Consider the following 26,871-nt stretch of genomic DNA (forward strand, 5'->3'; position numbering starts at 1 on the left):
CCCCTCGGCCCCAGGCTTGGGGGAAGCCCCTAGGACTTTGAGGAACCACTAAGGCTGCACCCCTGCTTCCCAGGGTCAGCCCAGCGCCCCCAAGGGTGCGGCACCGACCAGCAGCGCTGGAGGGAGGACCCCTTCTCCGGTTCGGCAGGGGCCCCCGCTGCATGTCACAGGGTCCCTGCGTGGTGTCCCTCAGCGAGGCTGCCGGGGCCTGGCCAGCTGTGGTCAGGGAGCAGCAGTCCCTGGAGCTGCCCGCGTGCCAGTCCCAGGCCCTGGGCGTGCGTCCCCTTACGGCCGGGGCGCGACTTCCCTGCAGCTGCCCTAGAGAGCATGGACGGCCTGGCTCCCCCCATGGGGCCCAAGGTCATCCTAAGGCCGCCTGCAAATGGAGGAGGGAGGAGGAGGGTCAGAGGCAGAGGAGGGAAGAGCCCCCAGTGTGGGAAGCGCAAGCAGCGGACTGTCTCCTGGAGCGCCACCCCACAGAGCCCCTCTCTCACCTCGAGACCCATGCCAGGCTCTGGCCCCCAGACTACAGCCCGATCCACGGGTGTCGGCTGAAGCCACCGACTTCCTGGCAATTTGTGATTATGAGGAAGCAACCCCCTGCCGCTGGAGACCCCTCTTGCTCTGCTCGTCCCGGGGCTGGGTCCCCCCCCAGCCCAGAGCCCGCGAGGCCCGGCTGAGAGTCACGGCCACCCCAAACCTTCCGCCCAAGTCGCTCATTTCTCCCGGCCCCCCTCAGTGGTGGGAGGGTTATTTTTGTCGAAGTCTGGGCAGGTGAGTGGCACTGTCCTGAATTCACCATGTAAACAGAGAGAAGGCAGCCTGGGGAGGGAGTGGGGCACTTCTCCAACCCCCTCCCAGACCAGCTGGAACGTTCCTGTGTTTTGGATCTCGGGAGAGACTACGGGGGCCGTGAGTCGGTGGACAGAGGGATGAACCTGCTCCTTGTGGGTGGGAAGCAGGGTGCAGCTAAGGGCACCCCAGCAGGGCTCCCCATTGTCCACCGCCCCCCCTGCCCCCTGCGCTTGCTCAGAGCCATCTGGGGCAGGGGCAGGGCAGTCCTCGCTCCACCCGTGACCGAGATGGGGCAACCCTGCGCCCTGTTGCCTGATGTGGGCTTCTCCGCCCCGCATCCTCGGGGGGCATGGGCAGGAAACCCCTCAGTCCTGCCTGCCTGCCCTCGACCCAGGGAGGAGGCAGAACCAGACCCAGACCACGCACTTGGTGCTGTCGCTTTATTCGCCGTCAATGGAAACGCAGCTGGACACTCACAGAACCACGAGGGGCGGACGCACAGCTCGAGAGAACCAGCCCCCTCCCGGCTCCCCACTCCCCTGCACGCAGAGTGGCTCTTCCCAGATCTGTGCTGTTTCATGGGCCCCTCCGGGCCCCCTCTCCCATGGGGCAGAGCTCTGCAGAGGGCCCCGGACCAGGTCCCGCACAGGCAGGCACCACGGCCACCGCAGCCTCCCTGGCCCTGCTCCCCGGGGCCCGCCCCGCACCCCGCACCTTATGGAAGATGCTTTCCCCCCTCGTCCACAGCCCCCCCCCCCCAGTCTCCAAAAACTCCCCTCGCCCCTCCAGCTCCAAGGAGCTCCAAGCTGGCTTCTGCAGGTCAGAGACGGGGCGTCTGTCAGGCTGAGCGGTGACTGCCGGCCTGGGTCACGTGTCTGCGGAAGGCTCGTGCCAGGTGCAGGTGGGGGTGCGGGGCTCAGCATCAGTCAGGAGCTTGGCCGTGGGAACCGCGGCCGCACGTGGACCTAACGGACCCCCAGGTCCTTTCCTGTGGGGCAGCGTTAGGCAGGCGCGCTCCTGTCTGTGTGCAGCGATCTCGCTTCGAGGTCCCTCCCCTGCAGAGCAGGGGGCAATCACACCACAGCGGGGTCGTGGTGCTGCCTGTCAGGACCCACAGGCCAGCATGGCTGGGGAGATGCATGGATGGATGCCCTCTGACCCCAAAGTTGAGCGTGTCCCCACATGGAGGACTTGCCAGTGGGGGCGGGGGTGTCTGGGGAGTCCCCGTGGGTCACGTGGAGCCACGGGAGAGGCCACAGACACGAGGTCCTTTTTATGGGGAGGCCAGGGGCGTTGGGGGTCTGAGAACCAGATGGGAGGCAGGCGAGGCACGGACTCTTCTGGGGAAGGGGGTTCTGAGCGAGGACGGCCCTGCGCGTCCCACACGGGGCTGTGTGGGTGCAGGGTGGGGGTCTCTCGATGCGTGCCGTCCGGGAGCCTGCCTCCGTGTCCGTCAGCCCCAGGGGTGGGCTCAGGGCTCCATGCGCCACCACTTGAAGGCCAAGGGCTGTCGGCGCACGTTGGTGCCGCAGTGCACCTCGCCGTGCAGCATGTGGTACGGGGTGAAGTCGTCGATGAAGGTGCAGCGCAGGCCCAGCGGCTCCAGCAGGGACCGCACCTTCTCCTCCAGGCAGCAGCGGCCGTTGATGATGGGGCCGAAGGGCTTGGGGATGCCCAGGTGCTTGCCCAGCACCAGCAGGTTCACCTGTGGCAGGAGGGAGGCAGAGCTGCACCTGCAAGCCCCCAGCCCCGACCTTGGAAGTCGCTGCTTGCCCTGCTCGCCCTGTGCCGCTCGGCGGGGGCCGGAGGAGCTCTAGAGCCTGGGAGCCCCTGCAGAGCTCACCAGGACTTTCTCTGCCGGCGCCCTGTCTGCGCCATGGAATCCCAACCTGCTGGGCTGCAGCTGATTGGACCAGGGCGGCCAGCGGACCCAAATCGGACCAATCAGATTGTCCCTCTGGGGAACGGGAAGCTGACCCTGGGAGCCTCGGGATCTGGCAGGTACAGCCACGGTCACTCGTGTGCCCAGGGACAGAGCAGCCACGAAAGGCAAACTGCGGGGGGAGCGCGGGAGAAGGGAGCAATGCGGACACAGAGACCAGAGCGGGTTCTGCCCCCCCAGAGGCCTTGCTGAGCCGCCCCGGCCTCCGCTTCCGGCATCCTCCAATCTCCCCCTGGCCGAAGCCAGCTTGGGTGGCCTCTGCTTCCTGCCAACACCAGAGCCTGAACCCTTGCACAAGTTGCTGGGGGCCCACAACCAATCACAAAGTGGCCCCAGGGGACAGGAAGGAAGGAGAGAGCCAAGCCGGCCTGAAAGGGGAAGGAAGGGTGGCGTGAAGGCTCCCCCACCCCCGACCCCACCCCGGGTGTCGGGGGGGTGAGCTGAGTTCCTCTGGATGTGGGGCGAAGCCAGGCGACCCCTGCCGTGTGCAGCAGGACCCCCGGACGCAGTCCCAGCTGCCCACACATTTCAGAGGCAAGCACAAGGTTTAGAGGCACCAGCACAGTCCTCAAGGCTCAATCAAAGGCCACTTCTTCCACGAAGCCTTCCTGGATCCCCAGTCTTATCTCTGAGGCTGGACACACATTGTCCCACCCCACTTTATGGTCCCCTGAGAGGTGAGAGCCCTCCCCTCCCACAGAGTGGACCGGGAGCTCCTGGAGATCAAGGGCCAACCTCTCTCGTCTCCGAGCCCCCACAGGGCACCCGGAGCTAAGTGAGGGGGGCAGGCCGCCACCAGCTGGGAGGAAGGGAGAAGGGGCCCCTGTGCCCCAGCTGAGGCCACCAAGGTCAAGTGGCTCGCTTCCCTGGCAGCCGCGAGCCAGGCCTGGCCCCTGGTGGTCAGCCAAGGAGAAGAGAAGCCCTCCTGCTGGGCGCCACACAAGCCCTGCTGCCCCCGCCACCCCCTGCAGCCCAGCGGCCCGAGTGCCTTCCCCCAGGCGCCGCGGCCCGGGCGCGGCCTCACCAGGTCAGGGAAGAAGGCCACGGCCTTTTTCTTCTCGGGCTTGAAGAGCTGCGGGATGTCGATGATGTCACGCTCGGCCAGGCCCAGCTCCCGCTTCAGCACCTCGCGGTTCCAGTCAATGCAGCTCTGGCGGGGGCGGGGGGCAGAGTTGGGGACACCCAAGGGCCCCGCGTGGGTGCTCCAGCCCCGTGGCTGACTGCTGCCCAGTCGCACCCTGTCCCATCCTCCGCCCAGAGCTCAGGCGTGCGAGTGTGGACAGCCCACGGGCTTCCTGACCCGTCCCTCGGCCACCGGGACAGGGCTCCTTGTAGACCACCCCCCCAACCTGTGGCTCATCGCCCTTGGCCTCTGTCTTCCCCCACACGTGAGGCTCACACACTCACTTCCTCTGGCTCAAGGAGGGGACCGAGCCCCTCTGTCCGCAGCCCCCGGCCCCTGTACCTGCACAAACTTGTTGAAGCTGATGAGGTTGTCATTGGAGAGGACCTGGTTTATGGAGATGGTCTTGACCCGCCTGTCGCCTGTGCAGGAGCGAGAGAGACACAAGAGGGGATGGGGCGGAGAGAAGGCAGATGGAGGTCACCTGCTCTGGGCGGCAGACAGGCGGAGGCCAAGGTCACAGCCTCTCACCTCCCTGGGCATCGCCTGTCAGAGCTCAGCTGGGCCGCTGTGCAAGTGTGGGGGTGTGCAGCAGGGGGTGGGGGCCTGGGGTTCCTACACCAGCAGGGGATGACTGCATGGCAGGGGGCTCCCCAGCCAGCCTGCAGGGCTCCCCCAGAGGCGGGGCTGTCCAGGAAGGGAGACATGAGCCAGCGGCTCACGTTGGCCATACATGAAGCACATCCCATGGCCAGGCCCTGACCAGGCCAAGGCCAAGGCTCCCCAGGCCGTGTGCACACTCCAGGCACACAGGTGGGTCCGGTCCCAGCTGCACACACTCTTGCTTGGGCCTCTGAGTGTCCCATGCTAAGGTATGAAGGGAGCAGGGAGGGTGAGGACAGAGACCCTCATAGGCTCAGCGAGGACCAGAGAGGCAGTGCAGCATGCATGAGACACACAGCATGGGGCAGGTGCACCTGTACCTGATCGGGAACACTGGCCTCGGAGCCCGCGTGACGTCACAGCCGTGGCCTGGGCCTAGCCTCTGCCTGTGGCCCCCTGGGAGGCCCCTGCTCGCCCCCTAGCCCGGCAGCTTGGGATAACGTTGCCGGGCCTGCACCCGGGACCCCCCTGCCTGCAGACGTGGCTCTCCCAGGAAGGCCAAGGATCCTTCCCCCCACTCCCGCCGGCACATCAGACTCGGATCGGAGAGTTTTCAAGATCAGACGTGGTCCCTTCGGGAGCTGCGCTCCCCCACTGCCCTGCCAGGCTCCTGTGTGGTGAGAGGCACAGGGACCTCAGCAAACACAGCGAGGGGCCCTGGGAAGCTGGAAACCCGGGGAGTGTTGGTATTTTCCTGTCTGCCTCCCATGGGACTAAGAAAATCTCTTCCAGACCAGAGACCCCTGGGGTCCCCAACAGAGAGGAAGGGCCCTGGGGGAGGGCAGGAAAGGGAGTGAGCGTGAGTGCAGCCGGCCAGCCCTCTGCTCAGAATCCCACCCGGACCAGAAGCACCACCCCCAAGTATGCAAATGCAGGTAGTGGTTGTTTCTTTCTTAACCCAATCATGGTGTTTCGGTTCTCTTGGACATCGGGGCTCCCTTGGACTCTGAGACAGGTGTGGGGGAGGGTCCTGGTGCGTGGGCACAGCCCCGCTCCCAGCCCAGGCTCCTGCCCCAAGCATCCACCCATGCCCGGATGTGCTGGGCACCTTGGCGGGGTGAGCAAGCAGCTCTTCGCTCCCCAGCTGCTCGGCCAATGCCCCTGCAGGGCTGGGTGAGATGCCAGGCCCCACCCAGGGGCCCCACCCCAGCCCTGCCAGTGTCCGGGCCCCTGCTGAGGGTGGGGGGCTGCTCGGGGCTCCCGTAGGGTGTAGGGGTGGAGACAGAGGCTGCGCGCCCCCAGCAGGCAACCCCCCGCCCCATCCATCAGCGCTCACTAATGAAACACAGTCACTACACTAGGATCTCAAGACCGGGACCACAGGGCGCTAAACCCCAAGCTCGGAGCCTCCTGAGCAGGTCCTGGGGACACCCCCGCAGCCCGCCGTGTCCCCACACCGTCCATGCCCGCCCACGCCTGCCCTCGCCTTGCTTTGCCTCAGGCCCAGGCAGCGGTGGTGGGGAAGGCTGGCGTGCAGGGGCAGGAGTGAGGAGCCCCACGCGGAGCTGGGGGGGGGCAGCCCTGCTCTAAAGCTGCCCAGCCGGGGGCCGGCGTGCAACCTGCGGATTTAGACGCCCGCAGGCCCCATCAGAGCACCTGTGTTGCACACCCAGCTTCGAGACCTGGCTCCGCTTCCTGCTGATGCGCGCCCGGCAGGCACCGGGTTCCTGCCGCCTGCGTGGGAGACCCGGATGGAGCTCCTGCCTCCCAGCTTGGCCCACCCCAGCTGTCGGGGGCACTTGACGAGTGAGCCAGTGGTCGATGGGAGTGCGCGCGCTCTCTCTGCTCTCCAAAAAATGAAATTGGGCCTCCCTCTCTGAAGCCACGGTCGGTCTTAGGGGAGGGGCGGGCGAGCCGTGAGGAGGCCGGGGCCGTTACCCACCGATGACCCCCTCGAACAGGAGGGCCCTGCCGTGGCCCCACTTGCGCTTTTCCTGGAAGAGTTTGAAGCAGGTGCTTGGGCTGGCCAGGAGCATCCGGAAGCCCTGTGTGCAGAGGAGGGGTCGGCTGAGCTCCGGCCTGGCCCGCCCAGGGGTCCCCGCCCCTCCCCAGGCGCAGCCCCCAACCCCTCACCTTGCCATCAGGGGCGGGGACGAAGCTCAGAAACTCGTCCACGTGGCCCACAGCCAGCCAGTCCACAAAGAGCTCCAGCGGCGGCTGCACCTTCTGCGCGTGCAGGAAGTTCCGCACCACCTGCGTGACCCTGCGGCCGCTCGACCTGGGGAGCGCAGGGTCAGAGGGCGAACCTCGCTGGCAAAGCCCGGGCTGCTGCTGTGCGCCGGGAAGGCAACCCGCAGGGGCATTCTGAGTCCCACAGGTGCGCTCCGGATGGGCGCTGAGTCTGGTTCTAACAGCGTTGTGGCACCGCGTGGCTCGCTGCCCCGGCCACTCCACAGCAGCCACCACCATGACATCATCACCCTCCCCCGGCGCTCCAGGGCCACGTGCCGCACAGCCCAGAGCCAGGCCACGTGCTGTACAATCTAGAGCCAGGGGCCACGTGCCACACAACCCGGAGCCAGGGCCATGTGCCACACAGCCCGGAGCCAGGCCATGTGTCGCACGACCTGGAGCCAGGGCCATGTGCCACACAGCCTGAAGCCAGGCCACGTGCCACACAGCCCGGAGCCAGGCCACGTGCCACACAACCCGAGCCAGGCCACGTGCTGTACAATCTGGAGCCAGGGGCCACGTGCCGCACAGCCCGGAGCCAGGCCACATGCCGCACAGCCCAGAGCCAGGCCACGTGCCACACGACCCGGAGCTCACTACTCTCTGTGCGACTGTGCCTCACTTTCTTTGTCTTATGCCTCCCTTCTCCTGCCCTCTGGAACAGATCTGGGGTCAGTCATTTACATGCTAGTATGAACAAGCCTTGACTTGGGGGCGCTTCTCCCAGGACCGCTAGGGATTGAATTTATCTCTATTACTGTGGGCTGACAGAGCCTGTGACCAGCCTCGTCTCCTTAGTTTCAGAATCAGATGAAATGAAAGGGCTGGTCGGCCTCCATGAGCGTCAGACACCCCCCACGTGGGTGTCAAACACCCGGCCCCCAACACCCAGGGCCTTGGTTCCACTGCTTCCTCTTTCTGGTTCCCTTCGAGGGGTGCGTGGTCCCTCCCCCCCATCACCAGCACCCTCCCACCGCCCACCCCCTCGCCGCTCTTTGCTCACCCAGGCAGGTTGCCCCCGATGAGGATCCGCCCCAGGGGGTACTCTTTCCCGTTGGCCACCACCGGGGGGCTGACCTCCAGGTTCCCGAAGGAGTCCAGGCCGCTCACTGACCTGTCTCGGGGCTCCCGAGTCACGTAGCCAAAATCGGGACCCTGGGGGCCGGAGTCAGATGGGGCAGAGTCAGATGGGGGCAGTGTCAGTTGAGGCGGAGTCAGATGGGGGTGGGGCACAAGGCAGAGCTGGAAGCCACTTGCTGGGCTCTGAGCTCCTTCAAGACAGGACGGGTGTGGCCACCCATTGCTCAGGTGGACAGACCTGGTCACCGTCCCATGCGTGCAGAGGCCGGAGGTTGGACCCCTCGGGCCATGCTTGCACCCCAGGGCGCAGGGAGACAGGCAGGGCTCTGGGGGCCCCTGCTCCCCTCAGCAGATACGGAGCTTGAGACCACGGCACCCCCTCCCTGCGCGGCCAAGTCCAGCCCCACGGCAGCCAGCTGGACTTGTGCAGTGACTTGTGCCCGGGGCCACGGGGCCACAGGCTCCTCCCCCACCCAGCCCCAGCCTGGGCCTCCCCCGCCCCCTGCCATCGAGGGCCAGACAGAGCTGAGGCTGACAGGGGTCCCGTCTCTAGGGCACGGAAGAGGTCTCCCCGCTCTGCTCAGCGGGGTCCTGGCCAGCAGCCCCTCCGCCTCTCTATCGCGCTCCGTTTATCACCGACAGGACCGGCCCCTCCCTGTGGCCCTGGAGCCCCGAAAACCTTCACAAACACGGGGAGCCTGGGGCTGCACCTCCGAGAGCGGAAGTGACGCAGCCACGTCACACAGAGGCGAGCCCGGGGCCTGGGTGCTTTCCTCCCGCCCAGGGACCCAGTGCGTGAGAACACAGGCTGCCCCGGCCTGGCCACCCTGGAATGTTCCAGAACAACGGATCCTGCGCAGTGTGAGCACGGCCCGAGGCAGCGCGGGGAGCTCCTTGCCACCAGTGTAAGCCGCACCTCCCGCGGACGCCGTGGCACCCGCACCCTCGCCCCTGCAGAGCCAGGCCCCGGGCGGGGCCCTGCCGCCCACACCCGGCCTGCGCTCACCAGGATCCTCTTGTAAGGGAAGTCCTGCAGCTCCCCGTTCCGCGGCGAGTCAAAGACCACGGGGAAGGTCTTGTGCGGCGCCTCCACGTAGCCCAGCTCCATCTCGTCCTGCGGGGAAGGCAGGGACGCGGGCAGTCAGGCCACCCCCGGCTGGCGCAGGCCGGCTGAGCCCTCGGAGGGGGCGGACAGGGGTCAGAGGCCTGCTGGCTGGGGGAGGGGCTGCAGGCTCAGAGAGCCGAGGCGCTTGCCTGGGGTCACACAGCGAGACAGAGCCAAGTGTAAGAACATGGCCGTGACCTTGGGGTGTCCCCCTGCTGGGCCAGGGCAGGATGGATGTAGAGGGGACCTCGAGTGGTCTGAGTGGGACAAAGAGACTGCAGGGCACTGGCCAGTCCCTCTCCCTCCACCCGTGGTCACGAGAGGTCGGGGCAGGTCAGGGGTGACTGCCCTGGTTTGTGAGGCAAGATAGCCCCACACTGATGGAGGGCACAGCAGTGAGAGGCCCCCCAGTTCCTGCAGGTTGCACCCAGCTCTTCCCCAGGATGTGCCCATGCGGAGGCGCTGTCACGTCCAGGTGACAGATGACAGCGAGGAACGGAGAGGTCCAGGTGTTTGTCCGAGGGCACATAGCCAGTGAGCAGGACCCAAACCCAGCCCGTCTTGCTCCGGCGTCCTGTCCCGACCCCCCTCGCTGGTCTAGTCTCCAGCCAGAACGAAAGCTCCCTAGCTTGGCGTTCAAGGTCTCCCACCTCTGCACCCACCCCAGCCCTGGCCAGGGAGAACATTCCTCTCTCCTGCCTCCTGCCCCGGGCCTGTGCACCTGCTGGTCCACCGCCCTGTGCAGCCTGGTGGTGGGGCGCTTCATCCCTGGGCACCTGCTCCCCTGAGAGTGCCTGCAGGGGCCCCCAGAGCCACACGACCTGCGGGAAGTGTTTGATGGACGGCGGGAACCACCCTCCCACCTGCCGAGTCTGGTCCAGGCCCGGGCCCTTCCTCCCCGGGGGCATTCGTGGGGGCTTGAAGTGGAGGGGACGCCAGCTCCTCCGGGGCCTCCTGGTGCTGCCGGCACCCTGGCCACCTCTGCCATGGGATAGCAGCTCACCGCATCAGGGCCCGCCAGCCTCAGCACTGTCCACAGACGGCCCTGTGGGCGTGGCCCGGGCGTGGCCGGCTTAGGAGCCGGGAGCACCACCTGGGTAGGCCTTCCTGGGTATCTCTAAGGAGCCCCGGCCAGGGCAGGCCAGCCTCCCTCTCCGGGGTGGCGCCCGGCGGGCCCCTGCCCCGTAACCATGGCTACCTGGATCCAGCGGTCGTTGTGGTTCTCGGCCTGCGGGCAGATGGTCAGCTTGCAGCCGGCTTTCTGGGCCAGCTCAGCCACCGCCTCCACAAAGCACGTGTTGTTCCCCACCCTGCGGGCGAGGCCAGGGAGAGCGGCTGAGGACAGAGCCGGGGCGGGGAGGCGGTGGAGGGACCCGGGAGGGATGCCCACGGCCCCCAGGCTCACCGGCACACGTACACCTCCAGGGGCGGCTGGGTGCTGGGCGTCATGATCCACGGGGCCACGCGGAACACCACGGTGTCGGTGAAGATGGGGGACTGGGAGAAGTCCTGCGGGGGGTGGGGTGGGAACCGGGAGAGGGAGCACTGGACGTGGAGCCCAGGGGCCTAGGGTGGGGGTGGGGAGGCCCCTTGCTTCTCAGCCAGCGGGGCCGGAGGTCTGGGTCCTCCCTTGCATTGCCACGGGGCCCTCCCCGCCCCCTGCCCCGCTGCTCCGCCCCGCCGGCGCCTACCTCGTTGGAGTCGTCCAGCAGGGCCGCCCCCTGCCCCGCCCCCTGCCCCGCCGCTCCGCCCCGCCGGCGCCCACCTCGTTGGAGTCGTCCAGCAGGGTGACGTGGAAGGAGAGCAGCCCCGGGAAGCCGGCGTCGGGGAAGCAGAGGCCCTCCACGAAGAAGCGCTCCTCGTCCCCGTGGAAGCGCCGCACCTCGTACGACACCTTGTCCTGGCCCAGCACGCACCTGTAGGCCTTGCAGGAGTCTTCAGGACCTGGGGCGGGGGTGGGGGACGAGGGGGCGGTGACTCCCAGGCAGGCCCCGGGGAGCATGCGCAGCCTCACCGCACGTGGGTGTGATGATGCCTTCCTAGCACCTGCCCCTGGCAAAGGCAAGAGGGGTGTGCAATGCCCAGAGTGGCCACAGCTGGGAGGCAGCCGGCATGGGCGTGGCCAGTGGGTGTGGCTGACCTTGCCGACACTGGCGCTCAGCTCTTTTTGGAGGGTTTAGTGGCATCCAAACAGCGTTTGCCCCTAGCCCAGAGCTTCTGCTTCTGGCTAGTTTGTCTACAAGACCATGTGCACCGGCGGGGGCCGGCACTGTGGCTCAGCGGGTGAAACCACCGCCTGCAGAGCCAGCATCCCATGCGCCGGTTCGAGTCCCGGCTGCTCCACTTCCGATCCAGCTCCCTGCTAATGCGCCTGGGAAAGCAGTAGAGGATGGCCCAAGTGCTTGGGTCCCTGCACCCACATGGGAGGCCCGGAAGATGCTCCAAGCTCCTGACTTTGGCCTGGCCCAGTTGTAGCCATTGCAGCCATCTGGGAAGTGAACCAGTGGATGGAAGACCTTTCTCTCTCTCCCTCTCTCTGTAATTCTGACTTCCAAATAAATAAATAAATAAATACATCTTTGGGGGGGAAAACTACACACATAAGTAAATATCATTTATCTATACAGGCTATTTCAAGGGGTTATTTAGCTGCTCATTTGCATTTTTGTGATTCTGGCGCCAACTTTGTAAACCAACAGTCATTTTTGTTCCTGGGAGACACAGCCCGAAGCCTGCGGGGAGGAGACCCAGGGCGGCTGCAGCCGGAAGGCGGACTCCGCCGAGTGAGGACCGTGCTCTGGCCCGGGGGCTCCTGACGCTTGTGCATGGGTGGAGCCAACATTGTCGACGCTGAGAATTTCAGGGCGAGCTTAGACTATGTTTTTAAAATTCACCCACCGAGAAAACAACCCCAGGCCAGGTGCCGTGCAGGGGAAGCCAGCCGATGGGTCCCAAAGCGCCCCCCGCCCACTGCCGGCTGCTCTTCCTGGGACCCCCAAGGCAGCCCCTGGAGCCCGCACAGAGCTGCCCAAGGCAAGGAGGCCCCGACTCACCACAGAGGTGGAAGACCCGGGCCCGCTCGGCGTCCGAGCTGGAGGTGTGCAGGACAAGCTTGTGGTCATCAAAGAGAGCCGCAGGGCCCTGGGTCCGCAGGACCATCACGGACATGTCTTCCAGGTCTGCGAAGCCACACGGGGGCTGGCGACTTGGGGGGCCCTGTCCCCTGGCACCTGGTCCCCCTGCCCAGCTCAGCAGGCACTGGACCCCAAATGGAGCAAACCATGAAGCCCCATGCTCCAGGCGGCTGTGCATGAGGGTCCCATGGGAGCAGCTAAGCACCCCGGGACGTGGCTGCCTCCCTATGCTGCGGGTGCTCTCAGCAGAGGCTGGGGCCTCACAGAAAGGCTGGGCACCTTGGAGGTGTCCTGACCTCTGACCCTCAGCATCCCATTGCTGAATTGGGGTGAGGATACCCTCCAACTTGGAGGGTTATGCAGGGGCCTGGCAACGGGAGTGCCCTCTGCTGTCCTGGAGGAGGGGGGTGGTGAAGCCACCGTTTCCAGCTTCCACCCTAGCACGAGTGCCCGCTGGCCCTGGGGTGGCCGGGGAGGGCCAGCGGCCAGCCTGAGATGGATTCTATGCAACATCAAGGTGCGGCCCAGGGCGGGACTGCGGACCCCAGCACTGCCTCCTGGGCCCCATCTGTGGGTTGGAGCCCCCGTGCCATAATTGAGCAGGGGCCCTGGACGCCCAGGGACCCCCGTGCCGGCCCCCTCACCTTCCAGGCAGCGCACGTGCTGGTCAGAGTTGTCCCGGACATCGCAGCTCAGGTCGTCGCGGTCACAGTTCACCAGCAGGATGGCCCCATGTCCACTGGGCCCCCAGACCCACTGCCGCTGCCGACGGCACAACAGGGCAGGTGCTGGGGCCCCGCCCAGACCTGCGCCCCTCCCCCCGCCTGTTGAGCCTTTGTCTTACCCCCTGGGGGGGACCCTGTCATGGAGGGACCCCCGCTCCAGAAATGGCAACGGCCCCCTCTGGCCACACCACCAGACCACAGAGCTGCCTTTAGTGGCTGGCTGGGCTATGCCTCCAGCCCACGTCCTGTTTCTCTGCCTCCCACCCACTCCTTCCTCCCGCTCCACCTGGAACGCCCCCCGTCTTCATCCCTGCAGAGCCCAGCTCCAGCGCACTGCCTTCCAGAAGCTTCCCCGCTCGCCCAGCCCAACCTGACCGTCCCCCCGAATTCTCAGTGCATCAGTGCCACCGCCGTGCAGCCCAAAGTTCTGGAAGCTTCATACTTGGCAGGGGCTCTGCACATCATGGCCTGCGGGCCACATCTGGCCCACTGCTTGTTTTTGTCAATAAAGTTTTATTGGAACACGGCCACGTCCATCAGCTTGTGTACTGACCCTGGCTGCTTTCAGACTACACAGGCGGGCCCACGATGCCTAAACTCCCGTCTAGTTTATAGGAAAAGTTTGGCAATGCTTGACCCAGAGCTGTGCCCAGGCCTGCGTGCCTCTGTGCCTGCTTGTCTCTGGTGGAGATTTTTCTCCTGGTCACAGATGACCCCGGCCATGCCCAGTTCTCGCTTGTGTGCCCTGACCTCAGCACCAGTCAGGTGGCAGGGGGCTACCCGTAATGACCTTGCCTCTTCCAACCCACCCGACAGCAGCGCCACACGCCGTTCCCTGGTCCTGGGCCCCGGGCAGGGGCTGCCTACCTTGTCCACGAAGTTCCCGTCCTGCCTGCCCTCACAGTTCAGGTCGCAATCCAGAGAGATGTCTGCAAGAAGGAGGCAGTGGGCGCCCCTGTGTGGCTCACCGGAGCCCGAGAGGCCATGTTGCAGTGCCCACCAGGGGCCGGGCACCAACAACACATTTCTAAGAAGACACAGCCTGGAGATGGGTGTGCCCGTGACCTCGATCCCTGGGATGGGAACTAGGCCTTGGAGGGGGAAGGAGGGTCAGAGCAGAGGCCCAGACCAAATGCTGCCTCCTCCAGGAAGTCTTCCTGGAGCCCCTCCTCTCCTGCACACTGACAGCCCTCGCTGTCTGTGGCACCTTGCTGGGAGCTCAGGACTCCCGGGACGACCTTGGTGGGTGTGAAGCGGCCCTCTGTGTGAGACAGTGCGACCACCAGGACATGGGTGTGAATCTGCGCTCTGCCCCGCCTGGCCGTGAGGCCTCCAAGCCCCGCTTCCGCGAGTCCTCACACTCCGTGAGCCCCACCCTCACCCCCTTCTTCAAGTCGCTCAGCAGAAGCTGGGAGAGACTTTGCGGCACAAATGGAGCCTTTGATTGGTCAAACCCCGTCTTCCTGCACAGACAACACAGCTTCCCCTGAGTCCCTGCAGGAGCAGGGGAGGGGAGGAGGAAGGGAGAAGAATTTGAAACAGTTTCCAAACCTGCAGAAGAGGCCCCGCCCCCAGTACCTGATCCTGTGGAAGAGGCCCCGCCCCCCAGTACCTGATGGCTCCCCCACCTGCACACTGCACCCATGGCGACCTTCTACCCACAGAGCAGCCCTTACCTCCGGGGGAGGTGGGAGGGAGGCTCAGAGGGGCATGGCGGGGAGGTCACTTCTGTTTCCTGACTTGTGTGATGGCTGCCAGGGTCTGCCTGGCAATCATCCATCAGAAGTGTGTGTGTGTGTGTGTGTGCATGGGTGTGTCTGTGTTCCTGCAAGGTGGGGGTGAAGTGGTCGGGAGGGGGTGTGTGTGTGTGTGCGCGTGCGTGGGTGTGTCTGTGTTCCTGCAAGGTAGGGGTGAAGGGGTCGGGAGGGTGTGTGTGTGCACATGCATGGGTGTGTCTGTGTTCCTGCAAGGTGGGGGTGAAGGGGTTGGGAGGGTGTGTGTGTGTGTGTGTGTGTGCATGGGTGTGTCTGTGTTCCTGCAAGGTGGGGGTGAAGGGGTCGGGAGGGTGTGTGTGTGTGTGCGCGTGCGCGCATGCATGGGTGTGTCTGTGTTCCTGCAAGGTGGGGGTGAAGGGGTCGGGAGGGATACCCAATGTCACTACTAACTAAAGAAAGGCAAATGGAAGCCAACGTGAGACGTCGACCTAATCACCTGGCAAAACCAGCGAATACCGACCGCACACAGTGCTGGCCGGGGCTCCCCAGGCTGCTGGCAGCTGCACAACTCGGAACTCTCGGTGCAGAGCCATTGGGCAACGTGTCAGAATTTAAAGTACACGCTCCCTGGATCCCGGCTGCTCTGCTGCTAAAACTTCTTCCTGGAGATAAAGCACCCGGGCCTCGGTGCTAATGGCTGGAGCCCCTGCAGCCCACGCCTGCCTCCTGCGGGAGCTCCTAGCCCCACGCCCTCGGCGTCACTCAGTCCGTCCAGCTTCTGTGGAGTCGGACCACAGAGGTCCTCTCACCCACAAACTTACACCTTCAAGGTTTGCCCATTTCCGCGTTTTGGTCTTTGTTCCCATTTCTTGGGGTTCTCTCTGTCCTGTGCACAGGTGCCGAGCAAGCGCCTTCACCAAGTCCCAAGTCTGACCCAGTGCGCCGAAGGCAACCCCAGCCTGGGAAACTTCTACCAACTTATCCTCAAGTTCACCTGTTCCTTCCTCAACACGTTCAGTCTATCGATGAACTCATCGGAAGCATTGTCCATCTCTGTTACTATGATTTTTATTTCCAAGCTTTCCACTTGCGTCTTTCTCACGATTTCCCTTGCCCTGTGTAAATCCCCCTCCTGTTCGTGCGTTATCAGCACGTCCTCGGCCAGAGCCTGCCGTGCCTTACCCACAGGCACCCGCTGCTCCCTGCCCCATTGCTCCAGCATCGGAATCAGCTTGCACAAACTTTGTACATCCATTTGTGGAGAATCAGCAGTGTTTAAGCTGGGAAAAGCAAGGGGCAGTCCCAGGTGTACACAGGTGTGTGTGTGTGTGTGTGTGCACGCCCAGCTCGTCTCTAGAAAGATGCTGGCTTTGGGGGACCAGAGGCCTTGGGTTGGACAAGAAGAGGTTGACTTTTCAATGTGTACTCTTGGAATTTTTTAAGTGTGCATTTCTCTAATTTTTACAATAAAACCGGCTGACTTTCGTAACGCACCCTGGTTCAGTGTCATTCCCAACCAGCTCCCCGTGTGCCCGGCAGAGGCCTGTTGGCCACACCCCCGCCAGGTCGCTCACTTACCCACGCAGGTGAGGTAGAGCACCGCGTAGGCCAGGGGCCGAGGCTCGTGGCTGGAGTGGTAGGAGATCTGGACCTGCAGAGAGAGGGTCATCAGGCCAGTGGGAGCCGAGAGCCCCCACCCCAAAATACAGGCCTGGGAGGGTGGTAGGTGGGAGGGCGAGGGTCTCAGGAACTTCTGCACACCAACCCAGCTCTTCCTTTAGCTTTCTCTGTGCCGTTTATAACTTCCCTGCCTCAATAGGCCCATCTGTATAATGGAACCTCATCGTGAGGGATTCTGTGGAGCCTGGGTCCCAGCGCTGCTGATAACCGACTGCGTGAGCCTCAGTTTTGCCATCTGTGAAATGGGGAGTTCTACTAGGCAGGGTTGAGGGGCACCGTCCCAGCCACTGTTCTTATCTGTGGGTTCAGGCAGGCCTGGCTGCTCTGGGCTCGGTGACCTTGGCCAAGGACCTTCACCTCTCTGAGATGCCTCAGTTTTCAATATGCAAATTGGGGACCACAGAGCCGCTGCCTCTGAGGACCACAGGGCGGCTTAGACACGATACGTGTGAAGGGCTGGGCCTGCGGGCAGTGCCCCCGGGCAAACACGGCCTCCACTATCAGTGGGCAGGCGGCGGCTGTGCGCTCTGGAATCAGCCTGGGCTCAGATCCCGGACCCCCCATGGATATCCCGGGCAGTGGGGGGGGAGGGGCTCATCTTTTATGACCCCAATCTCAGCTGGAGGCTGGGGGGTGATTGCTGGCTGTGAGGACGGAAGGAGACACAGGTTTTGCCCCGCCCAGAGCCTGGAGACCTGCGGCCAAGGCAGATGTGGGGGGGGGGGGCAGACCTGTCTGTGTCCCCAGCGGCCACAGCGCTCCCCTGGAGGGGCCCCTCCCCTCCCCGACGGCCTCATCTCAGCTCGGGAGTCAGGAGCCACAAGTGCTCCGTCCTGCAATTCCTGCCCCGGCCACGGTGCTCATCTCAGACACGCAGGGACCTGGACCCTGGCCCAAGGCAGGGTGGGGGAGGGGACTCGGGCCTTCTTCAACCCCAGCGGCCGTGGGGCCCAGGAACTAACTCAGGGTGGGGAGGCGTCCACAGAGCACCCTATGATGGGACCCAGAGGGGGCCTCTCAGGCTGCTCCAGGACCCTGTCCTCACCCTCATTCCAACTCTGCTGCTCATAGATCATGGCAGTGCAGGTAAGCCACACTCCTTCTGTCTGTAAAATGGGCTCATTGAGCTGTGCTCAGGGGAGGGGCTCGATGGGAACAGAGGTGGCGGGATGGTGGGAGCTGCCCCAGGCGTCAGGGAGGTTGCCGGCTCTCCTGCCCAGTGTGTGGCCCTGAACCTGGGGAGTGGGGAGCCGCTCCTGCCTCCAGGGCTGTTGGGGAATGGCCACCCAGTGCCCGGGGAAGGGCTGGGCGGGGCCCCAATGCCAAGCTCAGCGCGCCCGTGTCTTCCATGATCTCCTCCCACGCTGACGGCATCAGCATCAGCGAGCAGGTTGGGGGACAGCGAGGAGAAGGGGCCCCTCCCAATCCACTGTCAGCCTGCAGATGCGGGCGCTGAGGCCGGCACAGCTCCTCCCCCAACAAGGCTTCTGGGGACTGGGAGAAGGAGCGAGCACTGGCCGTGTCCGCTGCATGCCACCCCAAGGGAGGGGTGATGAGTACCCCCACGTCAGACAGGCAAACAGAGGCCCGTGTGCCGGGGACACAGAGTGTGTGTGTGTGCAGTCCGCTCCGGGGCCAGGAGCTCACCCACTGTGCTGCCCACACCCCAGAGGAGACGATGCTGGGCGCTGGGTCTCGGCCCCGCCCACCCCAGAGGAGAGGACGCTGGGCGCTGGGTCTCGGCCCCGCCCACCCCAGAGGAGAGGATGCTGGGAGCTGCATCTCGGCCCCGCCCACCCCAGGCCGGGAGCACTCACGTGACTGTCATTGATGTCGTTGCTGGGGGAATTCATGACCACGATGATCTCCAGCCCCTCGTCAAAGTGCCAGCGCCCGGTGTCCGCGCGCTCCCGGCTCCTCTCCACGCTGGGAGAGATGTAGATGTCCACACCGGGGGTCCCGTACACCTCGAACGTCTCTGTGCCCTCGGGAACCGACCTGGGAAGAGCGGGAGGCGTGGGAGGATGGTGCAGATGTCCGAGCTTTGGCTGAAGCCCTGCTTCCTCCAGGAAGCCTTCCCTGACTACCCCAGCCCCAGAGAGCCTCATGGTAAGCTCCTAGACAGCTGTGTCCACATGCTCAGGTCCAGGGCTTGGCACCCACTCACCTGTCCCCTGCTGTGGCCTCCCAGCAGAGCCGGAAGCTCCCGGGCGGCCAGGACCCAGCTGCCTCCTATCCTCCTGGGGCAGAGCTGGTGCCAAGAGCTCAGGGAACGGCAGTGGGCAGCGAGGGTGTTCCCCGTGCGGTTCCCTCCCCACGTGCCCCCGTGAGCCTCCATGGCAGGAAGAAGACAGCCTGGGTCCCCCCTGCACTTGTGTAGGGGCTGCCCGCTGTATGCCAGGCGCCTGCGACAAGCCTGCCAGGCGAGCGCAATCGTCCCCCATCACAGGCTCAGACAGGTCTACTCACAGGCGCGGCGTCACACAGCCTCAACTAGCAGAGCCGGCTTTGCACGAGGTCTCCGAGGGGCGGAGCCCACGCCTTCCCACAGCTCTGCGCCACCGTCTGGGGAACTTGGCCAGGCTCAGTGACGTCATCTGGCCCTGGCACCGCCACTCTGGGCTCCTGTGTGCAAACCAACCTGCCCGGCTGCTGCTGGCCTGCAGGGGGCCTGCTGCGCTCGCGGGTGCGGTCGGCCTTGTGCGGGTGCACCTCCCGTCCCCCCCACTCCCCACTTCCACTGGGGAACTGAGGCTCAACATTGCTGCCGGCTGCCGGATGGGGCTCTGGGCTATGGAGATCCAGGTAGGGAGAGGCCCGGAAGGCTTCCTGGAGGAAGCAGCGCCCCCATGGCCCAGGGGGTTACGGAAGCCAACGCTGGCAGGGCTCTAGCACGGCCCAGCCCTGTTTCAGTGTCTTGTGCCACGCGACACCCCCAGTAAGCATCAGAGGCAGGCACTCGTGTCGTCTCCCGTTTCACAGATGGGGAGACTGAGGTCTCGTAGCTGGCAAGCAGCCCTCTGGCTCCCGAGTCCACACCCTCGCCGCCACCTCCCCAGGACAATAACAAGAATAACCCTAACTCCCAGGTCACCCATCCCCCCGGCCCCGCCAAGGTGGGCCTGGCCAAGCCTTCCCACCCCTCCGCTCTGGGCTCCTCAGTGCCACCCAGGAGGAGGCGCCGTTACTCCTATGCACACATGGGGAAACTGAGGCTCGAGTGGCCAAATTACGCCTCCAAGCTCGCACAGGTGGCCACCCACCCCAGCTCCCCTGGGAGGAAGGCAGGCCCTTCCCCGCACAAACCCGCTCCATTGGCTGGTCCTGCTCAGGTGCACGGCCCCTGCCCGGAGTCCTTGCCAGGTGGACGGGGCTCACACACCGGCTTCTCCCAGGCAAGGCTGTGGGATGCAGCAGGCAAAGATCCGGAAGGCACTGCCGGACCCGACGCGCCCATCAACAGCAGACAGTCGTGCTGCCCTAAGTCCGCCCCAACGTTAGCCAGGGCGCGTGCTCTGCTAACGCTCCGTCATCGCTTTTGGATCTGGCCGCCCTGCTCTCAAACACCTGTCATTTCCTCCGGCCTGCCCCGCCCTGGGGGTGTGGGCAGCCCCCGTCAGGGACGGAGACTTAGACGGAGAGATGGGGAGCCTGAGACAGGCATCAGAGAGACGGGCTCAGGGAGCCAGACCCAGGTGAGGTGCTACCCCAGGGAGCACCCAGCTGCACCTACAGCTCCCCAGGCCTGGGGTCCTGGACCCAGGGCTGCACACCCCTGCCAGCCCCCCTGGTGGGAACCCCCCCTCGGCTGCGGGCCCCTCGCTGGGTTGGGGGTAGCACAGTCCAGCTCCCCTGGCCCTCCCTGTGTGAGAGGCACGCGGGGGTGGGGGCTGATGAGGATGGAAGTGAGACCCCTCCCCAGGGCCGTGGCCAAAGAGGGCCTCAGGTGAAGGCGGACAAGGTGCAGCTGGGGCCACGGAAGCCCCGGGCTTGCCGAGTCAGGAATCAGGTTCCAGGTCAGGTGACCTTGGCTGAGTCACTCAGCCTCCCTGGGCCCAGTCATCCCATCTGTGAAATGGGTTAATGACACTCCTTTGGCCAAGCTCATGGCAATCACTAGGCTCGCATGCGATGGCAGATAGGAAAGGCTTGGAACACTGCCCCGCCCAGGACGGGGAAGGGCTGTGAAGTCAGTTGGGGTGCAGGAGACGGGAGGATGGGGCGGGGTGAGAGAGAGGCCGGGGCGGCCGGGCGGGCTTCCTGGAGGACACCTGTTGGAGGGAAATCTTGTCTCACGGCGCCTCCTTGGGAGGCCATTTAGGCTCAGGTTTTAATGAGTTTGTTTTTATTTCATCTCCAGGTAATGGGCAGCTGCCGATGGCTCTTGATCGGGAGCAGCAACGCGACACAGCTGGGGCCAGGCGGATGCGCCTGGGGGCCCCGGGGGTGGACAGATTGCAGCCCCACCCCGCCCCCATCTGTAGGCGTGAGACCTCAGGGGGCTGACTCAGCCTCCCCCACCCCCGGTCTGCATCTGCTGTACGCGAGCGGTGTGCACAGTGCACTCAGGACGAGCAAGTCTTGCCCCCATTTCTCTGTAGGGGAAACTGAGGGACAATGGGAGGCTGAGCTCCAGCCTCCGGGCCAGGGCCCAGGCCCCACCAGGGAAGCTGTGTCCCAGGAGGAGAGCCTGCGTCAGGCCCAGGAGGACCCAGATTTCCCACCTCCTTGAGCGTCAGGGAAGCATCGGAACCTCTCCTGGACCACGCTGACCCTCCAGCCGGGCCATGCCTAGCAGCCAGCGTGGCTGAGCCCCCACACCCTGGCTTTGCCAAGCTCAGCCGAGCAGTCACACACAGGAAGCTGAGGACCCAGCTGCTCCTCCACCGGTGGGGACAACTGGTCACCTGGGAAGCGGCCACCCTCAGGCCGACCCTACTGAAAACGCAAAGCCCTAGAACCGGCAGTGCTGCAGACTGGGCCCCGGCCTCTGCTGCTCAGGGACTCGGCCTGGTCCCCGGGGCTGAAGGAATGGCCCCAGGCGACACCCCGACACTGTGCGCCAGCACCACGTGGTCTCCCTGGTGCTCCTGTGACAATGGGGGCAGTGGAGATGAAGGGGGCTCCCGCAGCCGACGGATGCATGAGCAGGTTGAAAATCCCAAAGGCTCCCAAGTCCCCAACGTTCTGAGCACTGGCTCGCTGCCAGAGCTGACCCCACGGGCCGGGTCACAACAGACCACACCGTGTCGTCGCCCTCAGCCTGAGCGTCCCTGTGTCCGCGAGGCATAAATGGAGTTGGGGTCGAGACTCGGGTCCCACCCCAAGCTATCTCATCATGCATATGCAAATATTCCAAAAACTGGAAAAACCCTCCCTCTGAACCCCTTCTGGTCCCAAGCTATCAAAGGAGGGGGCTTCACCTGCACCATTAGCCCCACTTTACAGATGCGGAAACTGAGGCTTTGCGCAGGGCACAGAGCCAGGACTCACAGCCAGCCCTGTCCCCGCTCCCCCACTCTCTAGGCGCCCAGGGCCTTGGCCTCTGGGAAAACAAACCCAGACAATTCCGGAGCTGAGAAGCCGGTGGGCGAGGGCGCCATGGCTGAAAACAGAAGGTGTGACAAGAGGACCAACGAGGCCCGCTGTGAGCTGGCCTGCGGGGACGGAGGAGACGGAGACACGGCCAGCTGGGTCTCTGGGTGACAGCTCCGGCTGCCCCTACCCAATCTGCCAGGTTCGCAGATGCCCCGACTCTTCCAGCCCGGCCCACAGAACCACATCCAGTGTCAAGCCAGGGAGGGGCAGAGCACGAAACCCACTGCCCTAAGCCAACTCCTCAGGACACAGGTGGAGAAACTGAGGCACAGGACGGCACAGAAAGTGGCTCAGGCAATGCAGCCGGGGTGACAGGGGCGGGACCAAAGCTCAGAGCGCCATGGTGCTGGCTCTGCCAGGCAACAGGTGGCAGGAGCTGCCTGCCCCTTGCAAAGACAGCAGTGCTGTCCACCCTGCCCCACGGCCACCCCGGGGGGCCTCACCCGAGCCACGCTGCTGGGGTCCCCAGTGCACCACCTGAGCCAGGCGTCCGAGGTGGGGCCCTGGGCATCAGGGTTGATCTGCAGGCCCCCCGGGGTGGTTCCCCTGTGCCAGGGTGGGGAACTCCCAACCACAGCTGCCGGCTGCTCACCAGGTGCGGCCCCGTGAGTTACAGCTGCTAAGGGAAGACGGAAGGAGGGGTCCACAGGCTAGGAAGCCGGCGGCAGCTCAGGTTTAGACCTGCCCATGGGGCCAGCGCTGTGGCGTAGCCGGTACTGCCGCTGCTTGCGGTGCCAGCATCCCATATGGGTGCCAGTTCAAGTCCTGGCTGCTCCACTTCTGATCCAGCTCTCTGCTGTGGCCTGGGAAAGCAGTAGAGGATGGCCCAAGCCCTTGGGCCCCTGCACCTATGTGGGAGACCTGGAAGAAGCTCCTAGCTCCTGGCTTCAGATTGGCCCAACTCCAGCCGTTGCTGCGGCCATATGGGGAGTGAACCAGCAGATGGAAGACCTCTCTCTACCTCTGCCTCTGTCTCTGTAACTACCTTTCAGAGGTCGCTCATTTGAACTGGAAGACTTTGCTCTGGCCCTCACTCGCTGTGAGATCCTGGGCCGGGGTGGGAGGGGAGAGGAGGGTGAGACCCCAGGGAGGGTTCCACTGACCCAGTTGGGGACAGTCGTCCAAGCCTGTGGCCAGTTTCGAGGGCTCCTCAGCCACTGCGCAGTCACCCCCTGATGGACTCCAAGGTTTTCCCAGTGGCGTGGGAGGGCCTGGCAGGAACGGTTCCGGTCCCTCTCCCATCTCAACATTTGGCCACTGACCGTGACCTTGGCCCAGGTGGTCCCAGCACCAGAGGTCAGCCTGGAATCCTGACGTTGTCCATCGAGAACCAACTCGAAGCCCAAGTCCGAGACCCTCATCTCTAGGCTGAACATCGGAGCCTCAAGAAAGAGCCATGGAGGGGCCGGCGCTGTGGCACAGCGGGTGAAGCCGCCGGCAACACCAGCAGCCCACACTGAAGCGGCAGTTCCAGTCCCAGCTGCTCGGCTTCCGATCCAGCTCCCTGCCGTGTGCCTGGGATCGCAGCGGAAAATGGCCCAAGCACTGGGTCTCCCGCCACTCACGTGGGAGACCAGGATGGAGTTTCAGGCCCCTGCTTTTCCAGTGCCGGCCACGGCAGCCCTTGGGTGAGCGAAGCAGCAGATGGAAAGTCTCTCTCCCTCTCTCTTTCTGTCCCTCTGCCTTTCAAGTAGATAAGAGAAATCTTTTGAAAAATAAAAATACAAAAGAAAAAGCTATGTAGAGTGCAGGAAACCACCTGGCCTTTGGAACCTGATGAGTTCTGGGTTCAAGTTCAGCTGTGGCTTGAAGGACAAGAGGTGTCAAGCGACCAGGCCGTTGGGTCTTCATTTTCGCACCTGCTACACGGAGACTGTAATGTTGGCCTCCAGTCGAAGTGAGGAGCAGACGAGACGCCAGGCTCAGGGCACCCCTGTACCACCCCTTCCCCTCCCCCCGTCCCCTGTCACTGCTCAAGAAAGAGAAGCTCCCACAGGCGCCCTGGGCCAACTCCAGTGCATCGGTCGTCAGGAACACAGGGCAGAGTCCACCTCAACAGAGAGGCCCAAGGTCTTGCCTATGCTCATTCTTCAAGGCACTCCTCCTCCAGGAAGCCTGCCCCGAGTGCTCCTCCTGCACTAGTCTCTGTTCTCAACCTCTCCTTCTCCCAGTATGGCTCCGTGGCTGTTCCCCAGCCATGAGGCACCTGGCAGGCCCGAGGACACTTGAGGCTGTCCATAGGGCCAGATATGGCCTGCAAGTGACAACGCTATGGGAGTGGCCACTGGCACAGGCTTGAGATGCTGCCCGGGAGAAGCACTCACACCGGGGCGCCGGGGTCTGAGCCCTGGCTCTGCTCCGCGTCCAGCTTCCTGCTACCGCACACTCAGGGAGGCAGCAGGTGCCGCCGAGCACTTGGGGCCCTGCCTCCCACATGGGAGACCCGGATGGAGCTCTGTGCTCCTGGCTTCCGCCTGGCCATCCCTGGCTGTTGGAGGCATTTGGAGAGTGAACCAGTGGACGGAAGATCCCTCTCTCTCTCTCCATTCCAAATAAAAAAAATACATGCAATTTTGATGATGACGACATTGATAATGGAGACAGTTGCCATAACCAAGTGCTTGCCCCCCAGCAGGTGCTGGCCACGTGTGCTATACTACCAGAGCCAACCTGGTAGGGTTGCATCCGGGCTCTGCTGCACACTGGCTGTGCGACCTCGGGCCACTTACTTAACCTCTCTGTACCTCAGTCTGCACATCTATCAAATGGATTCACATCTATCAAACAGATTGCTGTGAGAATCCCATCACATACGTCAACCGCTCAGGAGAGCGAGCGCCAGGCACGGGCGCTGAGCGCTGTCGCTGGGGTTACCACAGTCTCCATTCTGCAGAGGGAGAGACCGGCTCCCCGGCTCAGAGCACAGCCACGCCTGCTGCCCTGTCTCTCCTCGGCCCCCAGGCTGAGCGCCTGGGGTTGCTAAATCACAGCCTCGCCAAGCCGGAAGGTGCCGTGGTGATCACCCAGTCCTGCAGCCCCCTCTCCGCCCACAAGAAGGCGGTGCGGCCTCTGCTAGCGCCCCCAAGGACGGGGTTCCTGGAGGGCAGTGGCTGTGCCCCGTGCGCATGCACCAGACCCCAGGGAAACCCCCGATTCCCGCCCATGTGAACGAAACGACCCAGGCGCTCACCACCACCTGCAGCGCGGCTGGTCACTGGGCCCCAGAGGCCCCCACATGAACTCCCTGGAGTCTCCACCTCCCACGTCCTGGCTATGCCACTCGTGGCCTCCAGCGTGAGCCTCTAACGTGGCCCCCCCACTCGTGCTCCCCCAAGACGTGGCTGCCTTTGCACCCCACCGCCCGGTGCTTCCTCTGCCCTCTAAGAAAGCTGCGTGGGGGAGCAGCCAGCCCCAGGCCTCCCGGGCAGGTCAGACTGGAGACACAGCTGCCCGACGGGCACGAGGCAGCTGGGCAGGTGAATCACCCTTTGGCCTGCAACCCCAGAGCGGGCGGCGGCGCCAGGCAGCGAGGGGCCCCTCCCCCCACCACCTCTGCGGCTGCCCCGTCTTCAGGAGTCACTGAATCCCCTTCCCACTCTGTTCGCCACCCCCTCCACCCACCCACCGCCCTCAGCCGGGCTTTAGCTCCTGGAGCCTGTTTGGGCTGCGCCTGCTCCAGGCTCGGTTCTCTCCCGTGACCACCCCCTCACCCCTCTCATCCAATGCCCACGGACCAACCCGATGACTGCTTCCGTCTCAAGTTCACTCCAAGTTGTCAAGTCTGAATCTGGGATGCACCTTCTCAACAGGCAGGCAAGTCTGCCCCCTCGGTGCACATGGGACAGCGTCCCCCGTTTTGGCTGTCACAGTGGGAGGGGCAGGAAACGGTGGCCGGGTGCCTCTCAACACCTTGCCACGCACGGAACAAAGACGCCGAAATAGAGAAACCGGGAATGCGGACAGGGGTGGGAGACCAGAGAGGTGGGGACGGTCACTCGCGCCGCTGCTTCCTCCCAGCATCCTGGGTGCTGTCCCCAGTGCAGTCCCTGAGCTGGGACCCCAAACACTCCACAGATACCGTCAAAGCCACTTGGCGCAGCTCCCAGAGCCCAGCTCCTGCGCCCCCTCCCCAAACCTGCCTTTTCTGCCTAGGAGAGAAAGGTGGGGACTGGCCTTGGGCACCACAGACACGGGGTGGGGGGGTCGGGTCCTGGGAGGGGGGAGGAAATGCTTGGGAAAACACCCTCCTGGGGCTGCAGAGCCGCGACCCGCCCAGCACCCCTGAGACGGCCGCGGACGGGCTCAGCCCTTGGCTTTGCCACTTGGCTCCCATGTATGGTTTCTCATCTGTCAGACGAGATGACACTAACGAGAAACCCAGCTCCTAGGGTGGTCCTAAGGGGTGCAACAGTGCATGGTGCATCGTGAGTGCCATATTAAGTAAAACAGATTGAAAAAAAAAGATTGACTCTGTTTTGGGGTTGTAAACTGAGGGGTGACGAGGGGCTGGGTGTACACTTCTTCGTATTCCTGTGTGCCCCAGACAGACCCTCCCCCCCCCGCCCCCAGCCCAGCCTGCAGCATCTCTGCACGGAGGAAACTGTCGCTGCCCCCAAGCCCAACACCAGCCACTGCAAGCCCCTTCTGCCCCCACAGTCTAACCTGGCTGTACCATGGCTAGGGAGTGGCCTGAGCCCTGAGGAAGCCCCAGCTCCCAGGAGGAGGGCCCAACGGGGCTGGCCCCTCTGGCTCTTACCCGTAGATGTCCACGAGAGTCTCCACGCCGGCCACACACACGGCGCTGGTGGGGTGCTCCAGGGACACACGCACAATCCTCTGCAGCGACATGCTGGCTGCACACTAGGCTTTGGCCACCAAACCCAGCACTGCCCCGATGCCCCCTGGGACGCAGTTATGAAGTCTCTGGCCCCACCCCTCCAGCCTAGGGTGCAAGCCCATTGGCTCCAGTCCTGGAAGCCCAACCCCTTCCCAGAGCGGAGAGTTCAGGATTGGCTAGAAGGGATCTGAAATTTGCATATGAATCTTGCCCCCTCCCCAGCACCTGAGAAGTTAATTGCTGCAAAAGAGAGCAAGTTCCCACAGGTACCGGGCCAGGGTACTGCTGGGGGTGGCAGTGGG

General features: G+C 64.4%; 1 protein-coding gene across 1 annotated transcript; it reads right to left on the reverse strand.

Moving 5' to 3' along the window:
* Positions 1–1,220: 1,220 nt before the first annotated feature.
* Positions 1,221–26,630, reverse strand: PADI3 (peptidyl arginine deiminase 3). The gene is made up of 16 exons (XM_017339320.3): positions 26,489–26,630; positions 17,952–18,132; positions 16,033–16,105; positions 13,607–13,668; positions 12,659–12,776; positions 11,934–12,059; positions 10,646–10,824; positions 10,286–10,389; positions 10,079–10,190; positions 8,782–8,889; positions 7,699–7,850; positions 6,597–6,741; positions 6,406–6,508; positions 4,203–4,282; positions 3,762–3,887; positions 1,221–2,500 (listed from the first exon to the last, which is right to left on the reverse strand). The coding sequence occupies exons 1-16, from the start codon at positions 26,578–26,580 to the stop codon at positions 2,267–2,269; spliced, it is 1,995 nt and encodes a 664-aa protein (XP_017194809.2). The 5' UTR covers positions 26,581–26,630; the 3' UTR covers positions 1,221–2,266.
* Between the last annotated feature and the right edge of the window lie 241 nt (positions 26,631–26,871).

This window comes from Oryctolagus cuniculus, chromosome 7 (assembly GCF_964237555.1).
Source record: "Oryctolagus cuniculus chromosome 7, mOryCun1.1, whole genome shotgun sequence".
NCBI lineage: Eukaryota > Metazoa > Chordata > Mammalia > Lagomorpha > Leporidae > Oryctolagus > Oryctolagus cuniculus.